Raw genomic sequence first — 24167 nt, 5'->3', positions numbered from 1 at the left:
ACCCTTTGGCCCACATCTCCCCATTTCTTCTGCACCTTCCAGCCCCTAATAACCACTCTTCTACTCTCTGCTTCTGTGTTTTACCTTATTTTTTTAGGATTCTACATGTGAGAGAGATCACGCAATATTTGTCTTTGCCTTGCTTCTTTTACTTAGCAGAGTGCCCTCAACATCCACCCATATTGTTAGAAATGGCAGGATATCCTTCTCTCTCGTGGCTGGATGATATTGCATTTACATACATATACCACATCTCCTTCAGCCACTCATTCATCAGTAGACACCTGGGTTCTTTTCAGATCCTGGCTATTTTGAATAATGCTCTAGTGCACATGGGAGTGCAGATAAATCTTTGACATACTAATTTCATTTCATAGATACCAAGAAGTGAGATTGCTGGACAATGTGATAGTCCTATTTTCAATTTTTGAGGTATTTCCATAGTTTTCTATAGCAGCTACACCAGTTTACATTCTCACCTTATTTTTACATTCTCTTTTTTTTTTTAATTTTTTTTTAACATTTATTCATTTTTGAGAGTGAAAGAGACAGAGCATGAGTGGGGGAGAGACAGAAAGAGAGGGAGACACAGAATCCAAAGCAGGCTCCAGGGTCTGAGCTGCCAGCACAGAGCCTGATGTGGGGCTCAAACTCACAGACTGCGAGATCATGACCTGAGCTGAAGTTGGACGCCCAACCGACTGAGCCACCCAGGCGCCCCTACATTCTCTTATTTTTTAAGTTTTTTTTTTTTTTTAAGATTCACCAACAGTGCACAAGCATTTCCTTTTCCCCACATCCTCACCATTGTTTGTTATTTTTATCTTTTTGGTGATAGCCATTGTAACAGGTGGGTGGTGGTATCTCATTGTGGTTTTGATTTGCATTTCCCTGATGGTTAGTGATGTTGAGTACCTTCTCATATATCTGTTGACCATTTATTTATGTGCCTTCTTTTGAGAGATGTCTATTTAGGCCCTCTGCCCATTGTTTCAATTGAGTGATTTCTTGTTGTTGAATTCTTTGAGTTCCTTATATATTTTGGATATCAACCCCTTATCCTATGTTCTCCATTCCATAGGTTGTCTCCTCACTCTGTTAATTGGATCCTTTTCTGTGCAGAAGGTTTTTAGTTTGATGCAGTCCATTCATCCATTACTTCTTTTGTTGCCTGTGCTTTTGGGGGCATATCCAAAAAGTCATTGCCCAGAGCATTGTCAAGGAGCTTACTGCCTATATTTTCTTCTAATGGTTTTATGGTTTCAGGCCTTACCTTTAATTTTCTAATCCGTTTTGAGTGGATTTTTGTATATGGAGTGAGGTAAGGATCTAATTTCATTCTTCTGCATCATGTCACTCTCTCTTGGATACAGTTTCTATATCATACTCATCCTCTTTTCTCCCCTTCAATAATCTTTACGTTGGATGAATGGGTGTCTTTTCCCTTGCTGAACTGCACAGTCAGATCAGATGCTCCAAATTCAGTGACTTAGAAATACAAAGCAATTCCCTGTCTACAGTCTCCTCTCAGTTATTACTTGCTGCAGGTTTAGAAATGGCCTTTCCCTGAAAGGCATATTTGGTAGAACAAATAAATTTCCTTTTGTTAGAGATTTGTTGTATCCTTCTCTCATGTCCCACACTCTCACCACATCCATTTCCAAATCCCTTACACAACTTCCTCTGCTTCCCTGTCCTCAAATGAACATGAACAAATTCAGCCCTGCTGTGTCTGGCATTTTAAATGGAGCTGGGGCCCGGCCAAAATAAAGTATTCCAGCATTTTCTAGCAATTCACCAGCAAGAAGATTAAGGATATATAGCAATTTTCATTTATATCTAAACACCACCAGGGTAGCCTAAGAGTCCAGGCATAAATTCTAGAACATTTGCCTTTATCTTTCTAAATCAAAAGGAAAAGCAAAAACAAAAGCAAAATAAAGACCCGGGAGAAGTGAAAGTTATGCTGGCTATGTGGTTTTTTAGCTGTCTCTAAATTAGTTAATGGTCCACCCAAGTCTACGAGGGTAAAGTTCAAGGAAGATCACAACGAAGTGCCCTTTTCTGGACACAGAAGTAAATCTGTTGAGATGATTTTTCCTCATCAAACATGATGTGGCTAGCCTCTGGTGACCCAGCTTGGCTCGTAGATTAGAACCAGGGAATTCCCATGAATGCCTCCCAACATTCGCACATGGCCTTGAGCCTGCTAACTCACAAAATGGATCCAGTTTTTGAACACCTTTGGTCCCTCTCCGTAGCTTCTATTTGAAGTCAAAGGAGATAAATGGCGTCAAGTGATCCTCTTGAAAAACGAAACGCCATTTATCTTCGTGGTAAAGAAGATGAAAACAAATAACCTTAGTGTTTGCATATTGAGAGCTGAGATTCCACTCTCTCTGGCAGAAGCTTCTTTCTGGACTGTATTTGAACAGTTTCAGATGCCTCATTGTACCTGGTTTCTTAGAAAGATAAACGGACTCCAGGCCCCCAAGGGTGTTGGCTGTGACTGCTTGCTTTGCCAAAGTAGAATGTAAGCTACTGAGACGAGCACATCCTATTTGAAGGCGTACGCTTCATCAGTAAACAGTTTATTCTGCACCTTGTTAATACTGAGAGGTATTTAATGTAAACTGAATTATTCAAGCCCTGTGCAGCCTTCAGAAACACAGCTGCACCTCCTGGTGTCTTATTGAAGTTCCCTTGTTTGGTCTCCATCAAAATCCTGTAGCCGCAATGTGTTGGGAAGGAAAGGTAAATAGTTCTTGATTTCATCATTTAGATACAGCTGTGTTTGTAAGCACATGGTTGCTTGGGTAAGCGAATGCCATTTGAGATTCTTTGGTTCAATTATGCGGCTGCCATCACTCAAGAAGCACTGAGTCCACACAGACAAACCGCAAGTGAAATCTGATCAGCATAGACAGCTGATCTAAATAATCAAAGCAGCTGATAGTACGTGCCTCAAGAATCCTATACAGACGTGGTATTAACAGTAAGAGACAAAGAGAGACATCCTTTCCAACCCTTCCGTCCCTCTTCCATGATGCCAAAGATTTCTCAGAGGATGTGCCATTGGAGGTGGATATTGGTTGGTATTCCACCAGGCAAAGATGACAGAACATATCAATAGGACCTTTTAAAGGCAAGGTATGGGACATCTGGGTGGCTCAGTCGGTTAAGCATCCGACTTCAGCTCAGGTCATGATCTCACAGTCCGTGAGTTCGAGCCCCGCGTCAGGCTCTGTGCTGACAGCTCAGAGTCTGGAGCCCGCTTCGGATTCTGTGTCTCCCTCTCTCTGACCCTCCCCCATTCGTACTCTTTCTCTATCTCAAAAATAAATAAAAATTTAAAAAAAATTTTTAAGCCAAGGTCTGATGTCTAACTGTATGTAATTTATATGCTTGTGTCTCTACCTGCTCTTTGTTACCTTTTTCTGGCCTTTTTCTTCATACTCGAATATCCCTCCTGCACGCTTACATCCTTCCTGATATAAGAGTTCTGTTCTTGTGTTTGTGTCCTCCATGACTTTTTGCACACTACCTTTGTGCCCGGAATACAGTACGAGTTTCATGAATCCTGATTGAATTAACTTTTGGTTCATAGTCTACTTCTCTTCCCTTCCTTTCCTTTCCATTCTCACCCTACAGCCTATCCATGTTTGCCTTCGGACCTGCTGTCGTTCACCATGGGTTATACGTGAGAAGTGGTCCACAAACATTTGATGGAGGGATGGAGGGAGCAACTTGGTGACTCTGTAAATATGTCCACCTTGTTACATCAAGTATTGCTATACGCAGATATTTGACTCTTAGAATAGATTTATAACACAGGCACAGGGCTGAACCCCACCCCTATGTCATCTGATTGAATCTTCTCAACAACACGATGAATTCACGACCTTCGCACGCTATAGGTGCTGAAAACAAGATTCAGAGAGGGGAAATCACCTTGCCCTACATTCGCCAAGATCATGCACAAGGGGATTCTGAGTTGCACTTCTGTGCATCCCACTTCAGACCCTGGGTTCTTCCTCCCGTTCAACAAGGGAACCACTATTTCCTCCCATAGCAGACAACGAAGAACTGGCTGGACCTGCCCGTAGAGATACCCCCAATTCTCATGCCATGCAGAGAACAGAGGAGCCGAAGAAAGAAGGTAGAGGGAAAGGGGGGAACAGAGAGCGAGTCTCAATTAAAGGCTGAAAGTGGCTCTCGTGGACGTACATTTTCTCTGGACCATCTCATTCCTACTTGCATTGCTTCCTTACGCTTCCAGCTGGTTAGTGGATAAAACAGCAATTGCCAGTTTATTAAGTGAAGCCTAAATGGGGAGGCCCAAGCTGCTAGGGCATGTGTGATAGAGTCATCTCTAAAGGACTTTTGCTCACCGGCTGCGGGTCGTTATTTCTGCCACTGCTTGCCAACTCGTGAGCGAATGAGTGAGAACCGCCTCCCACGTCTCCGCTTCAGAGAGGGCGCTCATACTCTCCACAGTGATGTGAAAGCAGACAAGTGTTGGCCTTCAGTGTCAGCCAGGTATACAGCCAGCTAGGATTCTGTCTCCTCTTAGTGCCTATTTCTTGGGACCTGGACCATTTTCTGTCTTCAGGAGAGGGTTCCAGTTCATATCCGCTAATACCTAACTTATCACTGAATGCTTGACCGGGATTATATCAGAACCAGAGAGCTGGATGGAAGGGCCGGCTTGGAACTAAGAGGGAAAGGAGGAGAGACTGGAAGGTGCTGTCTGTCTGCACCAGACTCTGCAGCATAGGCGTGCACGGAATGAGCCGCTCAGGTGTCTGAGGTCTGTGTCTGGGCGGGGGAATGAGGATTCTGAAAATCTCGAATGAGGATTCTGAAAGTCCCAAAGAATACATTTTTGTGAACTGAAGCTTGGAAATCTTTGAGCAAAATTTAAATTTTGTAACTTTATAAGTGAAGGGACTGAAACTATGCCTCTGGCAAGAATGTTTTCTTCTTTTGAGTAAAGAAGAGAAAATAAAGCCCGAAATACATTAATGAATTAATCCATTCCGACTGGAAAATAGGAGATGGCTGTTAATGCTTTTGTAAAGGTGTATCTCACTTTCAGAAATAAATAGGAAAGACAACTTTTTTCCCCTTCTGCCTCCCTCTGATTGCCCTCACCTCACGCTGATCTATATCGTTTTTCATGTCCCTTTCATAACATGACTATTAAAATTGCCTCTTACTGTCTGACCTTATTGCCAGGTGAAGTCAATCCGTTGTATTTCTCTGCATCCCCGATGACCTGGCTACATCATAATGCATGGAAAGGAAAGTCACTTTGAGGAAAGGGCATTGAGATTCCTCATGCTGGGCCTGTTCTTCTGTTACTATTAAACTGTTTGTCCAATTACTGTCGTTGAAATTTCCATCTGGAGGCTGAGGGGGCTGCAAACGCCAAGGGGAGAAATGGCCCCTTAAGCCACCCACTTACCCCACTCCTTCCCACGATACAGTGCAGAAGAAGGCAGCCTTGAGTGGAAAAGGACCAGGACACCACAGAGCAGAGGGGCCATGAGGTCACATGGGTATCCCAAGGATACAAGGCAAAGATAGATGGTTTCAGATATTTATGCTGGCTTGTTGCCAAGAAGCTAAATATTTTAAGAGGTAGCAGAAGACAGAATGGAAGGCAATGGAAGCAGTTCTATTTCAACCCATTCCCTACGCCTGCAGGGTGACCTTCTCAGAAAACACATCTGATCAGCCCCTCCCCTGCTTAAAAACCTTCCAGGCTCCCCTTGACTTCTGAATATCCGTGATGTGGGTGACATCTCTGGTCTGGCCATCTTTGCAGTTAGTTCTGCATACCCCAGCGGTGCCAGTACTAACTGTGCTCTCTCTTATCTCCCTTTCTTGGCAAAAGGAGTCTTTTTACCTTGGCCTCCTCCGACTTCTCAGCCTCATTTGGTTAACTCCTCCATAACCCTTGTGTCCGAGTTCGGGTATTGCTTCTACTGGCTACCTCCCAGACCCCACCACTACGCTTGTCTCTAGGGTCTACATCAGGGGTTGGAAAATTTTCCCTAAAGATCCAGACAGTGAGTATTCCGGGCTACCCATTTCTACCATTGGAGCATGAAAGCCTACACAAGTGAGCAAGTCCGCGTTGCACTAAAACTTGATTGGCCACAACAGATGGTGAGCTAGATTTGGCCCGGGGGTTATGGTAGTTTGCCACCCCTGATTCATATTCCCATAGTTTCTCAAGCTTCCATCTCTCAAGACCCTCATCAGAGACTCTGAGCACCCTGGGGACAAGGACAGTCTTTCATCTCTGCATTCCCAGTGCGTGACACAGAACCTGAGGCACACATGTTGTGCAGTGGCAGTTGAGAACATGCATCTGTAGACAGAGGAGCGAAGAGGGTTCAGCCAGTCAACCTTCTTGGCTACTTCACTCTTCTGCCATCAGTCCTTTCTCTAAAATGTTTTCTAAAACACTAAAGTTGCTTTGGACCATGTTGGGGGTGGGGCCCGGGGAGAATGGATTACTTAAGAAGAAGCTTGTCTTTTTGTGTCCGCTGAAGGGGAAACAAGGACACAGGAAATGTCTTCCGTTCAAATCTTTAGGCCCTGAATATCTGGCTCTTCTAAAAATTCCGGATGATAACTGGTAAGCCTTCCAACTCCCAGAATGCTGGCAGGATCTGCTGAACATCATTCCTTGAGCCTGCACACTAGGGCCATCAGCAGTATGACCCTTTGAATCTCGTGCTGAGACACATTTCTCTGTCGATTGCATCCTGCCACACTTCCGGCACGCTAGGGCAGCTCCTAGGCAAGAATTTCTGGCCGTTCCTCCAAAGCAGAGACAACTCACTGTGGGGTTTGGCCAGCCCAGGGTATCTCCAGGGACCTTATGGGGAGTGAGGGAATTCCCTTCCCTCCCCCAGTAGTTCACAACCAAATGGATTTTTAAATGCTCTAATTCTTCAACAACCACAACAATCGGCACAAGAACAAAATGCATGTCCTGCAGCTGTTTGGAGAGGGAGAGGGAGAGGGAAAGAGATGAGGGGTTGGCAAAAAGACAGTGAACTTTTGTTCTCTCTTCCGGCCTGGTCCACCCTTACTCCTAGGGTTAGTACCTTTGTTTTCATGCCTTTAGCTCTCAGTCCATAGGGTCTGGATGAGATAAGACCATGTGCTATGACCTAGAGATGGATGCATGATCCAGGTTTTGCCCGTCTGTATGTTCCATCTCCCCAGCTGTAGAGACTGTCTCTGAGGGATGGGCCTCTGACTGAGGTCAGGCCAACCGGAACCACTTCTGATGGAAACCCCGGGAAGGCATTAGGTGATCTGAGAGGATAATACTTAAGTCAGGCATCCAGTTTGTCAACAGAGAGGAGCACAGAGCTGAGAGACAGAGTTCTAAAGACTTTGCTTGAGCTTAACATCTGCCTTCTGCCTGAAGTTTTTAGCCTTGTGAGCCAATGAACCCCCATTTTTGTTTAAATCAAAGTCGGGTTTCCAGCTCTCGTGACCAAAAGAATCCTGACTAATGGAAGGAGTGTTTACACACCCCGACAAAGCCCCTAGGACAGAGTGTTACGACTTACAAAGGGCCGGGATTCCCCATTCCTGGAAAAGGATTTTCTGCCATCAGCTTAGCCGGTACTTCCTCCCCACACCTCCTCTTAGGAGAAGCACACGTGGGAGTGATGGCCCACTTTGTTGAACCGGGAGGGACATATTGTAGAGCCAGTTTTAGAGGTGATATATTTAAAGGCAGGAGGGTTGGCCTCCCTGCTGGACAGCCTCTGTGTATCAGTTCATTGGTGGATATCTCCCTTTAGGGTGAGTGGACGGTAGAATGTGGAACGTGAGAACGCTCAGTGAAGTTGCGTTAGCATCCAGGTCTCCCGGCTCTCACCCCTTTAGTCCATGGGCTCCCTGGCCCAACTGCTGTAACCCGGGCTGCTTCTCCACTGATGAAATTACAGGCCGATTTCCTTGAAGAGAGAGCCTGCGAGGACGTGCTTAGAGCAAAAGTGCTTTGTCTACTGTAGAGTATGATTCATTCCCCCAACCAATTATTGGAAGCCTACCCTGTGCTCGGTACACGTGTAATGGTTAACACAACGTGAATCCATGCTCACGTGAAGCTTATATGTCAGCAGAGGGAGACAATAAACAACACAGAAAAATATTTGGCAAGTCAGAGGGAAGAAGAGAAAACTGAAGCCTGGAAGGAGTGCTAGGGGGCCACACGTAACCTGCCCAGGCAGGGAGACCTGACTGAGAAGGTGATAGCTGAGCACCAGCCACCTAAGGGAGAAGAAAGACCCAATCCTGCGAATGGGAGAAGTGAACTCCAGGCAGAAGAAATAATTGAGCCTGGAGGTGGGAGCTGGGGAGCAGATCTTCCTTCTGTAAAGTCACAGTTTCATCCAACGCACCCCACCCTCTTCTATCTACTTAGTCAGCTAGGAAGCTGTGCTCAAATATCTATCTGACGGCACTTAGCAAGGTTACAAAAACTAACAGGTAGAGTGAACAAAAAGAGCGAGGTGAAGGATGAGGGAATATAAACCATCATACTCTCCATAGAGAGAAATGTAGCAACATGTCATTTATATCCTTCCACCCAGAATTTCTGCATCTAGGTACTCACGCGAAGAAAACAATCTAATTAAGGATATGTGCAATGACTTGGCTACAAAAATGTTCATTTATCCCGGCATTATTTATAACAGTTCAAAATGTGAAACATCGTAAACATCCATTCTGTGTGGAATTAGCAATAAATTATGGTATTTCCACCAGAAATTCCAGGAATGGTTCAGTTTGGGCTGACTTGATTCATGGACCTATCCCTGAACTAGTTGCTCTGATCAGGAAGACAGAAATCCCTGTTTAGTAAGAAGCCGTTCTATGCAGCCATTAAAAATAACACTGTACAAACCCGTCTGTATTTGTGGAAACAGTATGCACTTAAAACGGGTGCATTTTATTATCTTTGCATTTTGTTGTCAATAAAGTTTATTAAAACAAAAAAAAAGTGTATTTGTTAACACGAGAGATTTTTTACTGGGTAAAAAAAATGAATCACAAAATGGATGTACTACATCATCTAACATATGCCATATATGAGCAAAAGTAAAGTCTGGCAGAACATACACTAAAATAGTAAAACGTTTCTTGAGTAGTGGGCTTATAGATGAATCTTACTGTCTTTGTATTAAGTAATTTTTTTACGAGAAAATTAAAACACACTATTTTCGATAAATCGAATATTTTCGATTCCAAAAATATCACAGTGCAAATGGAATACAAAATAAAACATGTCTATCTCCTTCAAATAACCACTTTGTTTACAAGCTTTTGGGTATTCTTCCAAAAAAAAATTTTTTTTTTTGCCTACACAAGCACATCTGTGGGTGTGTGGGTTTTTCTTAGTATAAATAAGCCTTTTGAGAACACAAGTAGAAGCAAACTAAATAACACTGAACTACACCTTGCATTTCCCTCCTTAATTCATCTTAAATATCATTCACTATCAGCACTTACACGTAAATCTGTGCATCTTCTCAAATGACTGCAAATTATTCCATTATAGGGATGTCCCAAGTTTCATTTAATCAATCCCCCTACAAATGAACATTTAGATGGTCTTGACTCTTGCTAATCTCAAATGCTGGCATTATTGTTCTTTAATGTGCCTTGTTGGGCACATCTGTAAATATTTTTCTGATACCCAAAACCAGAATTGCTAGGTCAAAGAATATATACATTATTATCTTCATGGCACGTACCTCCATTTAATATTTTGTAAAGTTGCATGTTACCTGAGTACTTTCGTAAAGCAAGTTACTTTAAAATAGCGCTGGAGAGTCAACAGCTCTCTCAAAAATCTTCATTAAGCTCTGCTCTTGTTCATTCGACCCTGGGAAGAAAGGGCCACGTGCTGGACTTATTATGGTACCGTGCCTACAGGACACGTTCTGAATAGGTTGCCAAATCTGGGAAGCCCATGGCTGGAATCTGAAACAACAGCCTCAATGTATATAGTCCATTTTATCGTGCCAGAAAATCGCAGGGCTCCTTCCCAGCGTTGCACACCCATTTAATAAAGCAGCCGGCAAAGACAAGCCGTTGGCTGAAGGAAATGGGGATATATCTCTGCTATCTTTGGCATCAGAATACCCTGAGAGAGGCAAAATGGTCAAAAACCCATAAAACTTTCATAGCCTATTAAGAGTGGCATGGCAGGCTTGGAGGAGTCTAAAAACAGAGGAGGTAAACTTGCCCTAAAAAGAAATTAATGGTTAGACTGAAATTCCATAGAGTTTATTGTTCGGACAGAGCAGCTTAAAGTTATTATAGAATCTCATTGCCAAGCAGTGTAAGTGAGCCAGGGCTGAGGCAACATGCAAGTGACAGACAGACAATTCTCACAGCAGCTGGCATCTAAGTAGAAATCTGTTAATTGTGTGTTCAGGGATAACATCGGAAAAGGGCATTAAAACAACTGTCTAAACAGGAGGAAACGAAAGCATATATGGCATGTTTCCTCAAAGGACAGGAGGGCAAATGTTGGCAACTTTCTTTAAATAGCAGATGAGTTTGCTTAGAACGCCCAGACACAGGATTAAAATAACGTGATCCACCTAATTGTTTTTCACTCCCCGCTATGCTCCTTTGGCTGATAACCCCTTCTAGCTTGTTTTAAAGTATATTGTTTTGCCTTGCGATTCCACCTCTAAAAACTATTTGCCGGGCGGTTACGTTTACATTACCATCAAAACTAACCTCTGAAGATTAATTTACATGGAAATAACTCAGATATTGGATAAAATACATTCAGAACTTAAGGAGTGGGAGAGCAGGAAAGGTTTGCAAACAATTGGTGCAATGAAGAGCTTCAGATAAGCGTACGATTTTCCGCCCTGTCCGACACAAGAGCCACTGGCCACATGTAACTATGTTTACTTAAAATTAACTATAATTAAAATTCAGTTCTTCAATCACCGTAGTCATATTGAAAGTGCTCAATAGTCCTATGTGGCCCCTGGCTACCATACTGGGCAGTACAGGTCTAGGACATTCCTTTCATCATGGAAAGTTCTGCTGGATGTCACTGGATTCGATCTTGCAAATAATTCTCAGACCATGCTTCCGCCTACCCAGTTTCCACCAGTTCCACCCATAGTTCTGAATGCCACCACTGGTCAACTTCATCTTATTTTCTTGTTTATGTGTCACCTGGTAAGAGAATAGGAACAGCAGAATAGCAGAAATAATTGAAACACAGTCTGTGGCATTTTTTTTTTTAATTTTTTTTTTCAACTTTTTAAATTTATTTTTGGGGCAGAGAGAGAGACAGAGCATGAACGGGGGAGGGGCAGAGAGAGAGGGAGACACAGAATCGGAAACAGGCTCCAGGCTCCGAGCCTTCAGCCCAGAGCCTGACGCGGGGCTCGAACTCACGGACCGCGAGATCGTGACCTGGCTGAAGTCGGACGCTTAACCGACTGCGCCACCCAGGCGCCCCAGTCTGTGGCATTTTTTAATGGCAGCCATAGGAAATTAATACCAAAACCTGTTTTACTTTGCTAGGACTGAGTTATCAAAGCACCACAGACTGTGTGGCTCACAGAACACAAATGTACTATCTCACAGTCGTAAAGACTACAAGTCTAAGATCAAGGTATTGGTGGGCTTGGTTCCTTCTGAGGGCTGTGAAGGAAAACTCTGTTCCAGGTCTCCTTCCTTGGTTTGTAGATGGCCATCTTCTTCCTATGTCTAGTCACATCATTTTCCCTCTTTGCATGTCTCTGCGTCCAAATTCCCTCCCCCAATTTTAAGAATACAAGTCAAATGGATTAGGGCCAACCCTAATGACCTCATTTTAACATGGGTACCTCTGTAAAGTCCTTATCTCCATATTCTAAGTCATATTCTAAGGTACTGGGGTTAGAATTTCAACATATGAATTTTAGGTAATATGACTTTTAAGGGTAATGTGCTATCCTTAAAAATATTTGTAGGTTGGGGCGCCTGGGTGGCGCAGTCGGTTAAGCATCCGACTTCAGCCAGGTCACGATCTCACGGTCCGTGAGTTCGAGCCCCGCGTCGGGCTCTGGGCTGACGGCTCGGAGCCTGGAGCCTGTTTCCGATTCTGTGTCTCCCTCTCTCTCTGCCCCTCCCCCGTTCATGCTCTGTCTCTCTCTGTCTCAAAAATAAATAAACATTAAAAAAAAAAATATTTGTAGGTATAAATGAAGGTTGTGGTAGGCAGAGACTCATTGGGATGGTGTGCCCTGAAGCCAGTCCCCATAGTTCTGTTTCTGTGACCTTGGACAGGTCACATCACCTCTCCATACCTGTTTCCTCCTTTTTATCATTACTTTTTTTATAATATTTTATCTTATTCTGTCATCCTACACTTACTAAGGTACTTAGACCCATGCAGAAATAAAACAACTTAGTTCGAGGGGCACCTGGGTGGCTCAGGCAGTTGAGTGTCTGACTTCAGCTCAGGTCACGACCTTGAGGTTCGTGAGTTCGAGCCCCACAGCAGGCTCACTGCTGTAAGCACAGAACCCCCTTCGGATCTTCTGTCCCTTTCTCTCTGCCCCTCTCCCACTTGTGCTCTCTCAGACATAAATAAACATTTTTAGAAAACCAACTTAATTCGACAGTCATTTAATGCACACCCAGGAGCTAAACACTCTGCTAGGTGATGAGAACCTAGAAATGGGTTCAGAACAGCACTTGACTTCAAGGAAGCTCCTAGTTTCACGGACTTTAGGTGTCAGATTTCAAATTGGCAAATAAGAGAAAGTTAACCTATTTATTGTGGAAACTGGATGTATATTAGCTCTCCTTCATACTTTAAACTCAATTCATGAATTGGGAAGGATTCTAAGCCTTTTGAGATGAGAATGAAAATGTCACTAAACTGTACAAGTGGGAAGGGGACTAAAATGTATTGATCACTGGTTATAAATCACCTACTTTACTTCCATCCTTCTCTGATAGTCAAAAGTATTCCAGGCAGAATTTGGGAAAAACCAAATCCAAGAGCAAAAGACAAAAGAGAAGACAATCCAACTCCTCAGCAGTGGAATTATGAGGAATTTCATTGAGTTTTACAGCTCAGGATAGTAGGACAACCTATATCAAAATGACTCTGAAAAATATTTTTTTAAACCCCATCCATGAATATGAAAGCTGTAAGTACCCTGAATACGTAAGAACACCAACTGCGGCTTTACACTCCATGTAGGAGTCAAAATTTAAAGGCAAATCCTAAGCGCACACGTAAATAACATGAATAACAGAAATAAACAGAACAACCCCTGGAGGAGATGAAGATTAGAATTAGAGTTGGTAGGGCTGAAATCTGCCTGGGACATTTCTAATGGCTGCTGAACAGAAGACATAAGTGATCTGTGTCTTAGTCACAGACTTGAAGGTACAGTGGCCCCATTAAAGGGTCATTTGGGCAATAATCGTGGTGATGATAATGCTAATGCCATAATAATAGCTCTCCACTAGGACAAGGCTGGGGGGTTATGGTTCCAGTCAGCTTCCTCCAAGCCCAACCATTTAGGTTGCACTAGCTTTTAACCATTGATCATCTTAGCATCTACATTCCTTCCTGGAGTTGTCGGGCAAACCTCCTACCTTTGAACTGAATAAATAAACGTGACAGTGAGCCCTTCAACAAATGCCCACCCATGATTATTGTAAAGGCTTTGGATCAGCCTCCACTAAAACTGAAGACAGATTTAAGGGGCCTTTGCCATTTACTGGAAACCCATGTTGAATGGGAAGACTTATGGGGGCCATTGATTCTAGAATAATAAATAAAAAAGACATGAGAGTCAAGTCCAAACCCACACAAAACCGCCTGACAGGTTGCAGAGCAAATCTAAACACACAAGCTTCTATAATAGCAAATGTAGAGAAAAACCACCAACCTCTTGCCATCCCAGCCCAACTATTTATAAACACTCTTTCAGCCAAGGTTCAGTTTTAGCTCACTCTCATGCCGAGGTCTACAGTTTTCTGGAAATAAAAACCAAAAAATAAATTACCTCTTACCAATGCATAGACATTGATAGACATCAGTGCACAGACCAACAACCTAGGGTCATTTTTTCACTGCCTAGAAGTTTAGAAATAATTTGAGTGGGAGTCACTGAATGCACTAGAAATACGGCATAATATGGCTCTGAGTAGGAGAGACGTGTACTCATCCTTTCTTATCTTCTTTGTTTCTGATTGTCTTAATTTTTCCCTTTGTAAGACTTTTTATTTGGGGAGGCATATTCAGACAGATAGCTGCTTATGGTCCTATGCTATTTATCCTCAGTGAAAGGTTGAAAAACGTATGAAAGCACATCCTCCACAGCTGTATTTGCCAATAACTTCTGGATCTGTCTGGGGCTGATCTCACCCTCAGCCTCCCTCCAGTAACCATCAAAATAATGGATGGTGTAACTTCTCTCTCGTGGCACTGATATAAGTAGTAACGTGCTGTGGTAGGGGTTTTTTGGCTTCTCTGTGATTAATAGGTATTCCAGACTCACAGCCCTTTTACTGTTTTCTTTAGATTAGGGGGGAAACTTGATGCACAGGGTTGGAGTCTGAGAAGCAAGAAGAGGGCTTTTCCGATTATGGTGGAAAGAGTCGCCCCAGTTCACTTTCCTTTTGCATGTTCAGCTAATAGTGCAACTGGTCAGTTGAGAGCTTGGGCTTTGGGTCAGACTGAGCTGACCCCACTTCTTGCTTGGCAAAGAAGGCACACCACTTAACTTCTTCTCCATTCCCTCACCAGATGTTAGGAGTGATGTTAACACCTATCCGTAGGGGTGGCGTGAGATTTGAAAGCGATAATGCTGGAAGAACATTAGCCAAGTGCCAGCCACCGTAGACCACTGCCGGGATGCGTATTAGGATCCTTGGGGAGTTTGGTCAGCTCCCACTGTGAGCTCCTCAATCCAGCCACGGATGACAGGATGTGAGGAGGAGGGCAGAGAAGAGTTTCCAACTGTTCCAGGAAAGAGAGGCCATTTTTAGGTTCTAATACAGGCATGATTCAGAAAACCGTTGGGTGCCTAGACATAAACATCATCATGGAATTGCTCTCCTCTGTTGAACCAGTAGTGGTGTTTACAAATTTAGGGCCAGATTTCCCAAAGGGAACATGATAAGCTTTGGCGAAATCCTGTTCTCCACTTCCAACTGGTCAAATGGGGTCATGATAGTTAGGTGATTGTCAAAGCCTGGGACCAGCAGCAGCAGGAGCACTTAGGATCACGCCAGAAATGCAAATTCCTAGGCCCTGTTCCTAACCTGATAAATCAGACATGATGGGGAATTTGTGTTGTAACAAGTCCTGGTGGATGGGATGCATGGTAGAGAGCTCTTACCTTCTCCTCTCCACATATGGATCTTTTTCACTGGTAACCTTACTTGTACAAACAAAGCAAATACAAAACCACCCCACTTTCATAATCCTATAGTTGGTGGGATGAGATTGAGCCATCCTTGGAAGGAAGCTTTAGCACAGGTATACGTAAGCAAGGTTTTATATGTCTGTATCCTAGAAGTGACTGGATCTTAAAATAAGCTAAAAAGCTAACTGGTCATCGTATTGAGAAAGGGCTTCGAGATATGGGGGCTAAATGCAGTTCAACAAACTCAGGAGTATGTTTGCTCACCCTATGGTATCCCTACACTATCAGAGCTTAGCGCTAGGAGTTAGCAATGTATAGGCGTTTAGTCCCCACAAACACTGTAGCCAAGAATAGAAGATCCTGCAGTAAAAGCTGTGAATCTGCTTACTTTCAAAGTCCGAGATAAGCACCCTGTAGAAGCACCCCGTGTCACGAGCAAAGTGTCATGATTGACAGCATACCCGAGAAGAAGCATAGCTGTGATAGACATGGTTCTTATGTCCTTAACTTCAATCCCACCCATTTCCCACGGAGTAGCAGCCATAGAGTCAGATTTGCTCCGCTCCTAGATCCAGGGATGGGGCCCATTTGAACCAAATGCAGGATAATCCTCTCCCCCTTATCGTAGAGATTGACTAGGTATCCCTGCCTGGCTAGTTAGAACAGGCATTTTCTCTGGCAAGAGGGATCAGTGAAGTCAAAGCAGGGGGATTTTTGTTAGGCTACAGAAACTCCTTGTTAACAGTATATGCGGTGGGGAGCCATTTGCCACCATGCAGGACAGTCACCCGCAGACAAGGCTGACCCATAATAAATGTCAGTTGTCATCATCATCAGCATCATCCTTCCTCTCCTCCCCTGCTCAATTCTGGAAAAGAATTAAGGAGTTCTGAACAGGGCAGCCTAGAAGGAAGAAATAACTTGCAGCAGAGACCAAAGATAGAGAAATACTCAAGAGTTCCCAAGGAAAAGAATCAAAAAGAAAAATAAGCAGGAAGTGACTAGCTATAGGCCTTGGAGTGAAAAGCATAAAAATAAAACACCTTGATGTGTTAAGTGCAAAGTAAGTTCCTCCATCCCCCTGGAAAGAGAAGAAGCAGGTGAGGCTTCAGGACGATATGTAGCTCTTGAGGGGGGGGTCCCACCTAATCTAGACAAAGAGTAGAAGGAAAGACTCTTCTAGATACGTGCAGAGACTGCGACGCAAGTGGAAACCCACAGAGTGTATGGACTGGAGAAAAAAGCCAGAGTGGCTGAAACAGATCAGAAAGAAACATGGTATAAGACAGGTTCACAGACATTAAACTGTTCGCGGAATTGCTATCATGGATTGAAGGGTGGTAGTTGAAGATACAGGACACAGGTCTTTCAGGCCATGATACAAGTTGTGGTCTCCATCTGAGGAGTGCTGGGAAACTATAAGTAAAGCGTGCGTGTGGTATCGTGACACATTTTGCAGGGAGGTGAGTCAAATCCGTACTTCTCAATTACCGCCTATTAGAGAAAGAGTGAAGACTTTATTACATGCCATACTCTTGGCAGAGTCCAAGAGTTCCTGCCATGGTTAATAATGACTCTATAGGCCAGCTGAGGGAAGTAGGAGACAAACTTAGTCTCCAAGGTGCGGGAAGCCCCAAAACAGAAGTGGGCACTCAAAAATAGGATGCTAGTCCTTCTTCGCTCCCAGATCCTGCCCTGGGCGTGAGCTGTTCCCCATGTGATGGAAAACACTTTTCCACCTGGAATTTCCTCTTGAGACTCTAGTCCACAGGCATGCGGCTAGCTTACCAACCCACTGGTATGTCATCTAACAAGACCAAAGTAATTTACTACTTGTAATGATGACCTTCCTCAATTGTTAAACGAACGTTCATGTTTCTTGACATATTCACGTTTCTGAGACGAAGGTAGGTCTCAGAATCATTATATACATATAATATGTTTTCTTTTTTTTCCCTCTGCCCCTGTAACACAGCTGATGTTAAAGGATGCACTATGATGTCTTGATACACCAAGGAAATGTCACAGATGTGATGCTCTTGATTGTAATGCTCTCTTCTTAAGTTAGTAACACCTTATTCTTTGTGTTTTTCTCCCTGGAACAGGATTACACCTTTAGTCGTTTTCTCTTCCACTAAGCATTGAGCTCCATTAAGGACAGAAACTATGTTATTTATCTTAGTACATTTCCCGCCCTGTCTAACAAACAGCAGCTACTAGGACCTGGCCCACAGTAGGAGTCAATATTTGTTGTATTAATGGATGAACCAATCGTTGAATAAATAAGTAATATCATGTAAATGATTCAACGATACCCCTAAGGTTCCCTTGGGAGAAAAATCTTTTTAATTTGCAATTTGGGCTGAATTTGTCATTTCTTAAGTATTTACAATGCCAGGCTCTGGGCTATGAGCTTTTACATGCAGTGTTTCATTTAATTTTCAAATAAGCCCTCAGTTGATAGTATGTTTTCTCAGCTTAACTAGCATATAGAGAGAGATCGGCAGTTATCTACTTCTAAAAAGAAACACCATTTCTTGGCTCTGGCCTACATGACTCCATAGCCTGTCCTCCTGGCCAGTCCATTGAAACATTTTAAACATGACCTTTGCGGACCTAAATTTTGAAATTAAGGAACAGAGTCTTCTGAAATTGTAGTGCTTGCACCCTTTTCCAATCCTTTGGTAGTAACAATGGCATCTGGAATTGCTGGCTCAGGAATACTCTAGGGTAAGGAGTGGTTTACCTCCAATTCCTTTCTTGCATAAAGACTTAGTTCAGGAAAAGATACACATGGTAATAGAACTGTTTGCATATTTTTTTCTATCCAGGCGATTTTCTTTTATCTTATTTCAGGTGGTGAGGTTTATCTTCATAATTCAACTTTGAATGCAGAAATGCATTCTTGCTAAATCAGACACCTCCTTTTCTCTGGAAAGGAAAGTGGAAAGAATTACAAGACACCATAATGAGATGATGGTGCAAAATATTCAGCTTAGATTAAATTCGTGGGGAGGTACCATTGTGTATTTAGATATGTCAAATCACTAAAACATGCTGTGTTAGGAACTGCTAGTTCTTCCTCTAATCCTCCCCCCTTTCTCTGTAGAAAGAGACTTCTGATTTTTAGCCAGGTATCTGGCTACCCAGTTTATCAGAGTTGGGGCTGTGTGTCTAAATTCTGGCTAGTACTCTGTAAGTGGGAGTATCATGTGGCAGCCCTTAGAATCTTCCTGAAAAATCTGTGGCTATGCTTCCTTAGCTCCATCTTCTTTATTCCTTCTTTCCTCGTGGTCGGAATTTAATGTGTTTGCATCTACACTGGAGCATGAGGTGACCTTGAAAATAGAGGCCATACACAGTAGGTCATAAAGACAGAACAAGCCTGGCTCTCATGATCTTCATGGAACAGAACCTCATGATAACCTCACACTGTCTTCCTCCAGGTCTTGACATGAGAGAGAATAAACTTCTATTTATACACCATTATAAGTTTATTCATTTATGGCAAATCAAATCCGACCTGATGTACGTGCCAACAGCATTCCCTAAGACCCTGAGAGTAACATGATAGTAACGATGGCTAGACAATAAATATACAAACCTTGTCACAGGATCCAGTTTGCCTATTAGGAGATGGGAATTTTATGTAACTACCACGAGGAATCGTATTGGAAATGGTGGTCATTTCTTGGGGAGTAAGGAGTTAGAGGTTGAGTGAAACATCCAAAAGCTAGTGCAACTGCTGGGTAAAAGGCAAGACAGAGAGTTACGTAAAAACTAGAGAAATCAGTGAACAAATAAAACTTTATGTTAAATGATTCAATCATCATTGGCCTGGGAACGCAAGCTTGAGTCGGCCTTTCAACATCTGTCTAGAACAGCTCATCTCCTATACCTGAGAAGAGAGCGAGATTGGAGGGCTTGTATAATGACTCTTCCTTGCCCCATTCATTCTCTGCAAGAGCACTTTTCTCCTTTTTTTTTAAAATTTTTTTTTAACATTTATTTATTTTTGAGAGAGAGAGACAGAATGCAAGCAGCAGACGGGCAGAGAGAGAGGGAGACATAGAATTCGCAGCAGGCTCCAGGCTCTGAGCTGTCAGCACAGAACCCATGTGGGACGCAAACCCATGTCAGGCAAGATCATGACCTGAGCCGAAATCGGCCACTCAACCAACTGAGCCACCCAAGCGCCCCTGCAAAAGCACTTTTCACACTGGGGATCTTATTAAAAGTGCACACGCTGCGGGGCACCTAGGTGGCCGAGCTGATTAAGCATCTGACTCTTGATGTTGGCTCAGGTCACACTCCTGTGGTTTGTGAGTTTGAGCCCCACGTCAGGCTCTGCACTGACAGTGAGGAGCCTGCTTGGGATTCTCTCTCCCCCTCTCTCTTCTCCTCCCCTGCTTGCGCGCTCTCTCTCTCAAAAATAGATAGATAAATAAACAAATAAACTTAAAAAAACAGTGCATATGGTGCATCAGAAGACCTGGGTGAGGAGGCCCAAGGTTCTGCTTGCTAGCCCGTTTCCCGGTGGTGCTCATGCGACCGGTCTACCTACAGACCACGCTTTAAGCACAAAGACTCTACACAACTGCCAAAGAGATCTCTAAAACCTAAATCAGGGGCGCCTGGGTGGCGCAGTCGGTTAAGCGTCCGACTTCAGCCAGGTCACGATCTCGCGGTCCGTGAGTTCGAGCCCCGCGTCGGGCTCTGGGCTGACGGCTCGGAGCCTGGAGCCTGTTTCCGATTCTGTGTCTCCCTCTCTCTCTGCCCCTCCCCCGTTCATGCTCTGTCTCTCTCTGTCCCAAAAATAAATAAAAAACGTAGAAAAAAAAAATTAAAAAAATAAAAAACCTAAATCAGATTGTGTCAGCCTCCTGCCTAAAACCCTCCAGTGGCTTCCCCCTGCAGTTATAGTAAAATCCCAAGTCCTTGTGTGTCTTTGAGACCTACCATACTCTAGCCCCTGCTCCCATTGCTGGCCAAGTCTCAACATTCTTCTTGCCTTGTCCTCTCTCCATCAGCCACCCTGGTCTTCTTTCTGCCTCTCCAATATGCCATTCTTATCCCAGCACCTTTTCTTCATAGTTTAAATGACGCTTATCTGTATCTGGGATTCCGACTTATTCCAAACCTGCAGAATATAAGCTGCCAGAACTTAGTCTACAGCAGGCACCACCGTATTCTCACAGTGCACACCAAAATAATATCCTCACCGCATTCAACACATACGAACACCAACAGCTGAAAGCTGGACCACAAAAGTAGCAAAAATAATTGACCCTGGCGCACAGAATTCTGGCGGATAAGAGAAGCTGGGGGACTGAGTGACACCATTCTCGCACACCCATAGCCTAGTGTCCTAGGAGAACTGGCTCCAGTTTAAGTCACGTCCCTACAGCACACAGCACCAGAACCACACTTCCAATGTCCCACCAGATGGTGGATCACAGCAGTGGCAGACAACATCAAAAGTCATGCCAACAAGTGCAGTTGGACGTTCCTCAGTGTTGGTTGTAAGAGTCAGGCTTTAGGCTCCAGGGAAATGCCTTTGTGATAGTGATGACTTGGGTGGCAGAGGAGACGAAGCCTAGGGTCACCCCGATGGAGACAAATCTCTGCGTGTGACACCATTTCCCAACAAAGGCCTCCAAAAGAATGAGTGCGCCCGTCTCTCTCTCTCTCCTATCCTCTGCTTACAATGCTGGAAAATCCAAACAAATGTGTACGCTCCAGAAAGGTCAGGCAGCTCATGCCATGGAAAATGGCCATCATGTGTTTCCTTTCAACCTACCCCTGATTCTCTCCCCAAGGGTGGAAATAAAACATTTTGAAGGTCTGAGAACATTCAAAATAAGCCATCATTTAGAAGTAACGGCCGCTCGTGCTATGCACATAAATAAAATCCATGCTAAACTTAAACACATTTATAAGGTCTTTGTAAAGACTGCCTTTTCTCTATAAATGTCCAAAAAGATTAATTAAGAACAGGATGACTCATCCATCTAGATTGATTAAACGTATATTTAAGGGTCAGCCTGGAAACAATGCCTAGATGTATTAACATACAATTTGCCCACAGTGATTAGTCTATTTATTTTACTTGCTGACAATATTTCTAGAATTAAATCATTGTTAATCTATGACTGAAAGGAGGGACAAGACCGCCCTATTCTGCATCCAAGAAGCCATCTTCTCTCACTTCCCAGTATTATGATTCCCCTCCCAGATTTTCACGTTGCTTTAAAGCTTGGAAAGGGACCAAGATACCACAGGATCCAGGGAGTGCTCCCAGAAGCTGCATCCCAAGCCCAGCCTACTGCTTCCCGCATCAGCCCCCTGAACAACATCTCTGCCCCCTTAGAATTTCTTCTCCTTTCTTACACCTTTCTTTTGCATCAGGGCACATTCTCCAAAAACCTTTCGGGAAGCAATGCACTCTTTCCAAAAACAAAACATTAATTACATGCTGATATCTAGGCCTCAAGACCGTGTGTAGTGTGGTGTACTATTTGTGTTGTGCTCTTTATCTCCGTGGGCGTTCACAAAATCCTGCAAGGAGTTTGCGATGTGAATATTCACATCCTCAGCTCACAGGGACGTGGAACCGGGAACTGAAATTGTTAGCCTTGCTCACCTAGCCAGAGGTGAGGAGAGCAGGCGTCACAGCCTGGAGTGTGGCAAGTCTCTGCGCTTTGCTCTTGGACCACGTGACCTCACGTGACTTGACTCTGTCAGTTATGCGTCTCTGAAATAGGGCTCCTGGACCCCAGCTGAGCAATGGAAGACTGAGAATAAACTTTCGTCCTGAATGCCGTCACCATCTATGTCCCTGGTGGGGAAGTTAAGCTCCTCGTGTGCCCCAGACACATTTGTTGATAGAACACAAATTACGTTGGTAACTTTCCTTTGGCTGTTCTTGAGCTATGGTGGCCAATTCTCTGGCACTTATTTAAACCATGTTTATTAATATAACGGCCAGGAGGTCTTTGAAGAGCCAGTCATACCTCTAGAGTGACCACATGGTTCTAAAAAGAGTCCACCAACAGAGCTGTAAAAAAAAAAGGCACTCTGAGTGAAAGGCTAGGAGCCAGAATCCCAGTCTTCCTCAGCAAATTCATACCAGACTGTGTTTGGTAGAATCACCAAACTACCACTCTTCTCAGACAGGTTCATTACCCTCTCTGATCCTTAGCTCCTTTGTCCACAAAAAGGGTTGATTGTGAATATTAAGAGAGATCATGAAGGCAAAGCAAGCCACACAGTAGGTGTTAAAGAACGAATACTCAATCAGTGAGAACCATCACGGTTACTGGTCCCTACCTCAGGCTCGATGAAGATCACTGCTAGCCGTTTAGTTCTAAGCACCTCACATACCTTATCTCATTTAATGCTTCCTCTGACTTCTGTAGGGAATGACTGTTGTATTCCCATTTTACAGATGGGGATGTTGAGGTCCAGAGATGTCCACTCATTTGCCCAAGGTCACAAGCCAGTCATTCTCCATTGGAAGCAGGCACTTTAGCTCCAGAGCACAGTCTCTTAACCTTGACGCTACACGGGAAAGTGGTTACACAGCCCCAAATCCAGTGGCTGAACTACATGAACTCCTGAAACAGAAGAGATGAGTTAATTTGCCCTCCAAGTCCCTGCTTGTCCACTCTTTCTCCCTTCCCCTACACCACCGTTTGACTTTTTTCAGCCAATGTGTAGCTAAGGAGAAAAGGGAGGCGAGGTGGTTTTTTTCCACCAGGGCTCATTCTCAAGTGGAGCCTCTCAATGATTTTTAAGATACAATGATAATGTCACGGATGTTGAGACAACAAGGAAAAACAATAGAGGAGCACTAGGAAAGCAAGAGTGCTACATACAACAGACAACAAACGGTGGCTCAGTCCCTGCATTTCTCCAGTTCAGCCCATCCCTCAGACTCACTGTCCCCGTAAGGGAGCCTGCTGTCCTCTCCCTACCCCTCCTCAGCTTTAATCACCAACCTCCTGCAGGACCCTAATTGTACCCTGATTCCTACTTCTCCATCAGATTCCAGCTCAGACCTCCCCTCCTCCAGAAGGCCTTCCTGGATCCCTTTGCCCAGCCCACTCTAGCAGGATTAACTGGTCCCTCTGGGACTTGTGCAGCAGTGGCCTATAAGCTCCATGAGGGCAGGCTCCAGCAGGCCGTCTTCTAGATCCTCAGCAGCTAGCCTCATGCCTGATATGTAATTACACACCTAGTAACCATGCTGAATGGTACCTTTGAGAACTCCAAAACATGCTAGTTCTTTTAAGCCTCAGCATTGTGTAATAAAATGCTTAAAGATCAGACTTTTCGTGACCTAGTAGGGATATAAACATTTGAAGGAAAATATCAGCCCGTCTGTTTTCTTAGGCCACTCAATAATTTGGAAACCCAGAGAAGGTTTAATAGTACTTACTGCTGGAACATTCTTTCCTAAAGGGACCCTCCCATCATTTAAACTCATTCCCTTCATTTGGTTCCCTGCAAAGGTAATGCTCAGGGGCTTAATGATGATTATGACATTTCCCCTCAGCTTTCTCTTTTCTAGATTTAATAACCTCAGCTTCCTAACCTTATCCCTGTAAAAAAAAAATCTAATAATTTCCACTGCTATCCCACCTCCCCATATCACTCATATCCTAGCTCTTATTGTTAAATCTCATAATGAAAGTTTGAGGTTCATATTCCTACTTT

General features: G+C 43.8%; 1 protein-coding gene across 6 annotated transcripts in view; it reads right to left on the bottom strand.

The window, feature by feature from the left end:
- The window catches only part of LOC107181000, a 266480-nt gene that overhangs the window by 189643 nt on the left and 52670 nt on the right, over positions 1-24167 (bottom strand). For 2 of the 6 annotated variants that reach the window (XM_042979359.1, XM_042979363.1), the window contains exon 2: positions 22833-23065. The exons of the other annotated variants lie outside the window; for them this stretch is intronic. In XM_042979359.1, the coding sequence (XP_042835293.1) occupies positions 22833-22930 (98 nt within the window). In that variant the 5' untranslated portion in view covers positions 22931-23065. The remainder of the gene's footprint in view (positions 1-22832; positions 23066-24167) is intronic. 6 annotated transcript variants of the gene reach the window in all.

Source organism: Panthera tigris, chromosome A2 (assembly GCF_018350195.1).
Source record: "Panthera tigris isolate Pti1 chromosome A2, P.tigris_Pti1_mat1.1, whole genome shotgun sequence".
Lineage (NCBI taxonomy): Eukaryota > Metazoa > Chordata > Mammalia > Carnivora > Felidae > Panthera > Panthera tigris.
Note: the sequence above shows the minus strand (reverse complement) of the source record. Positions and strands in the feature narration are given on the sequence as shown.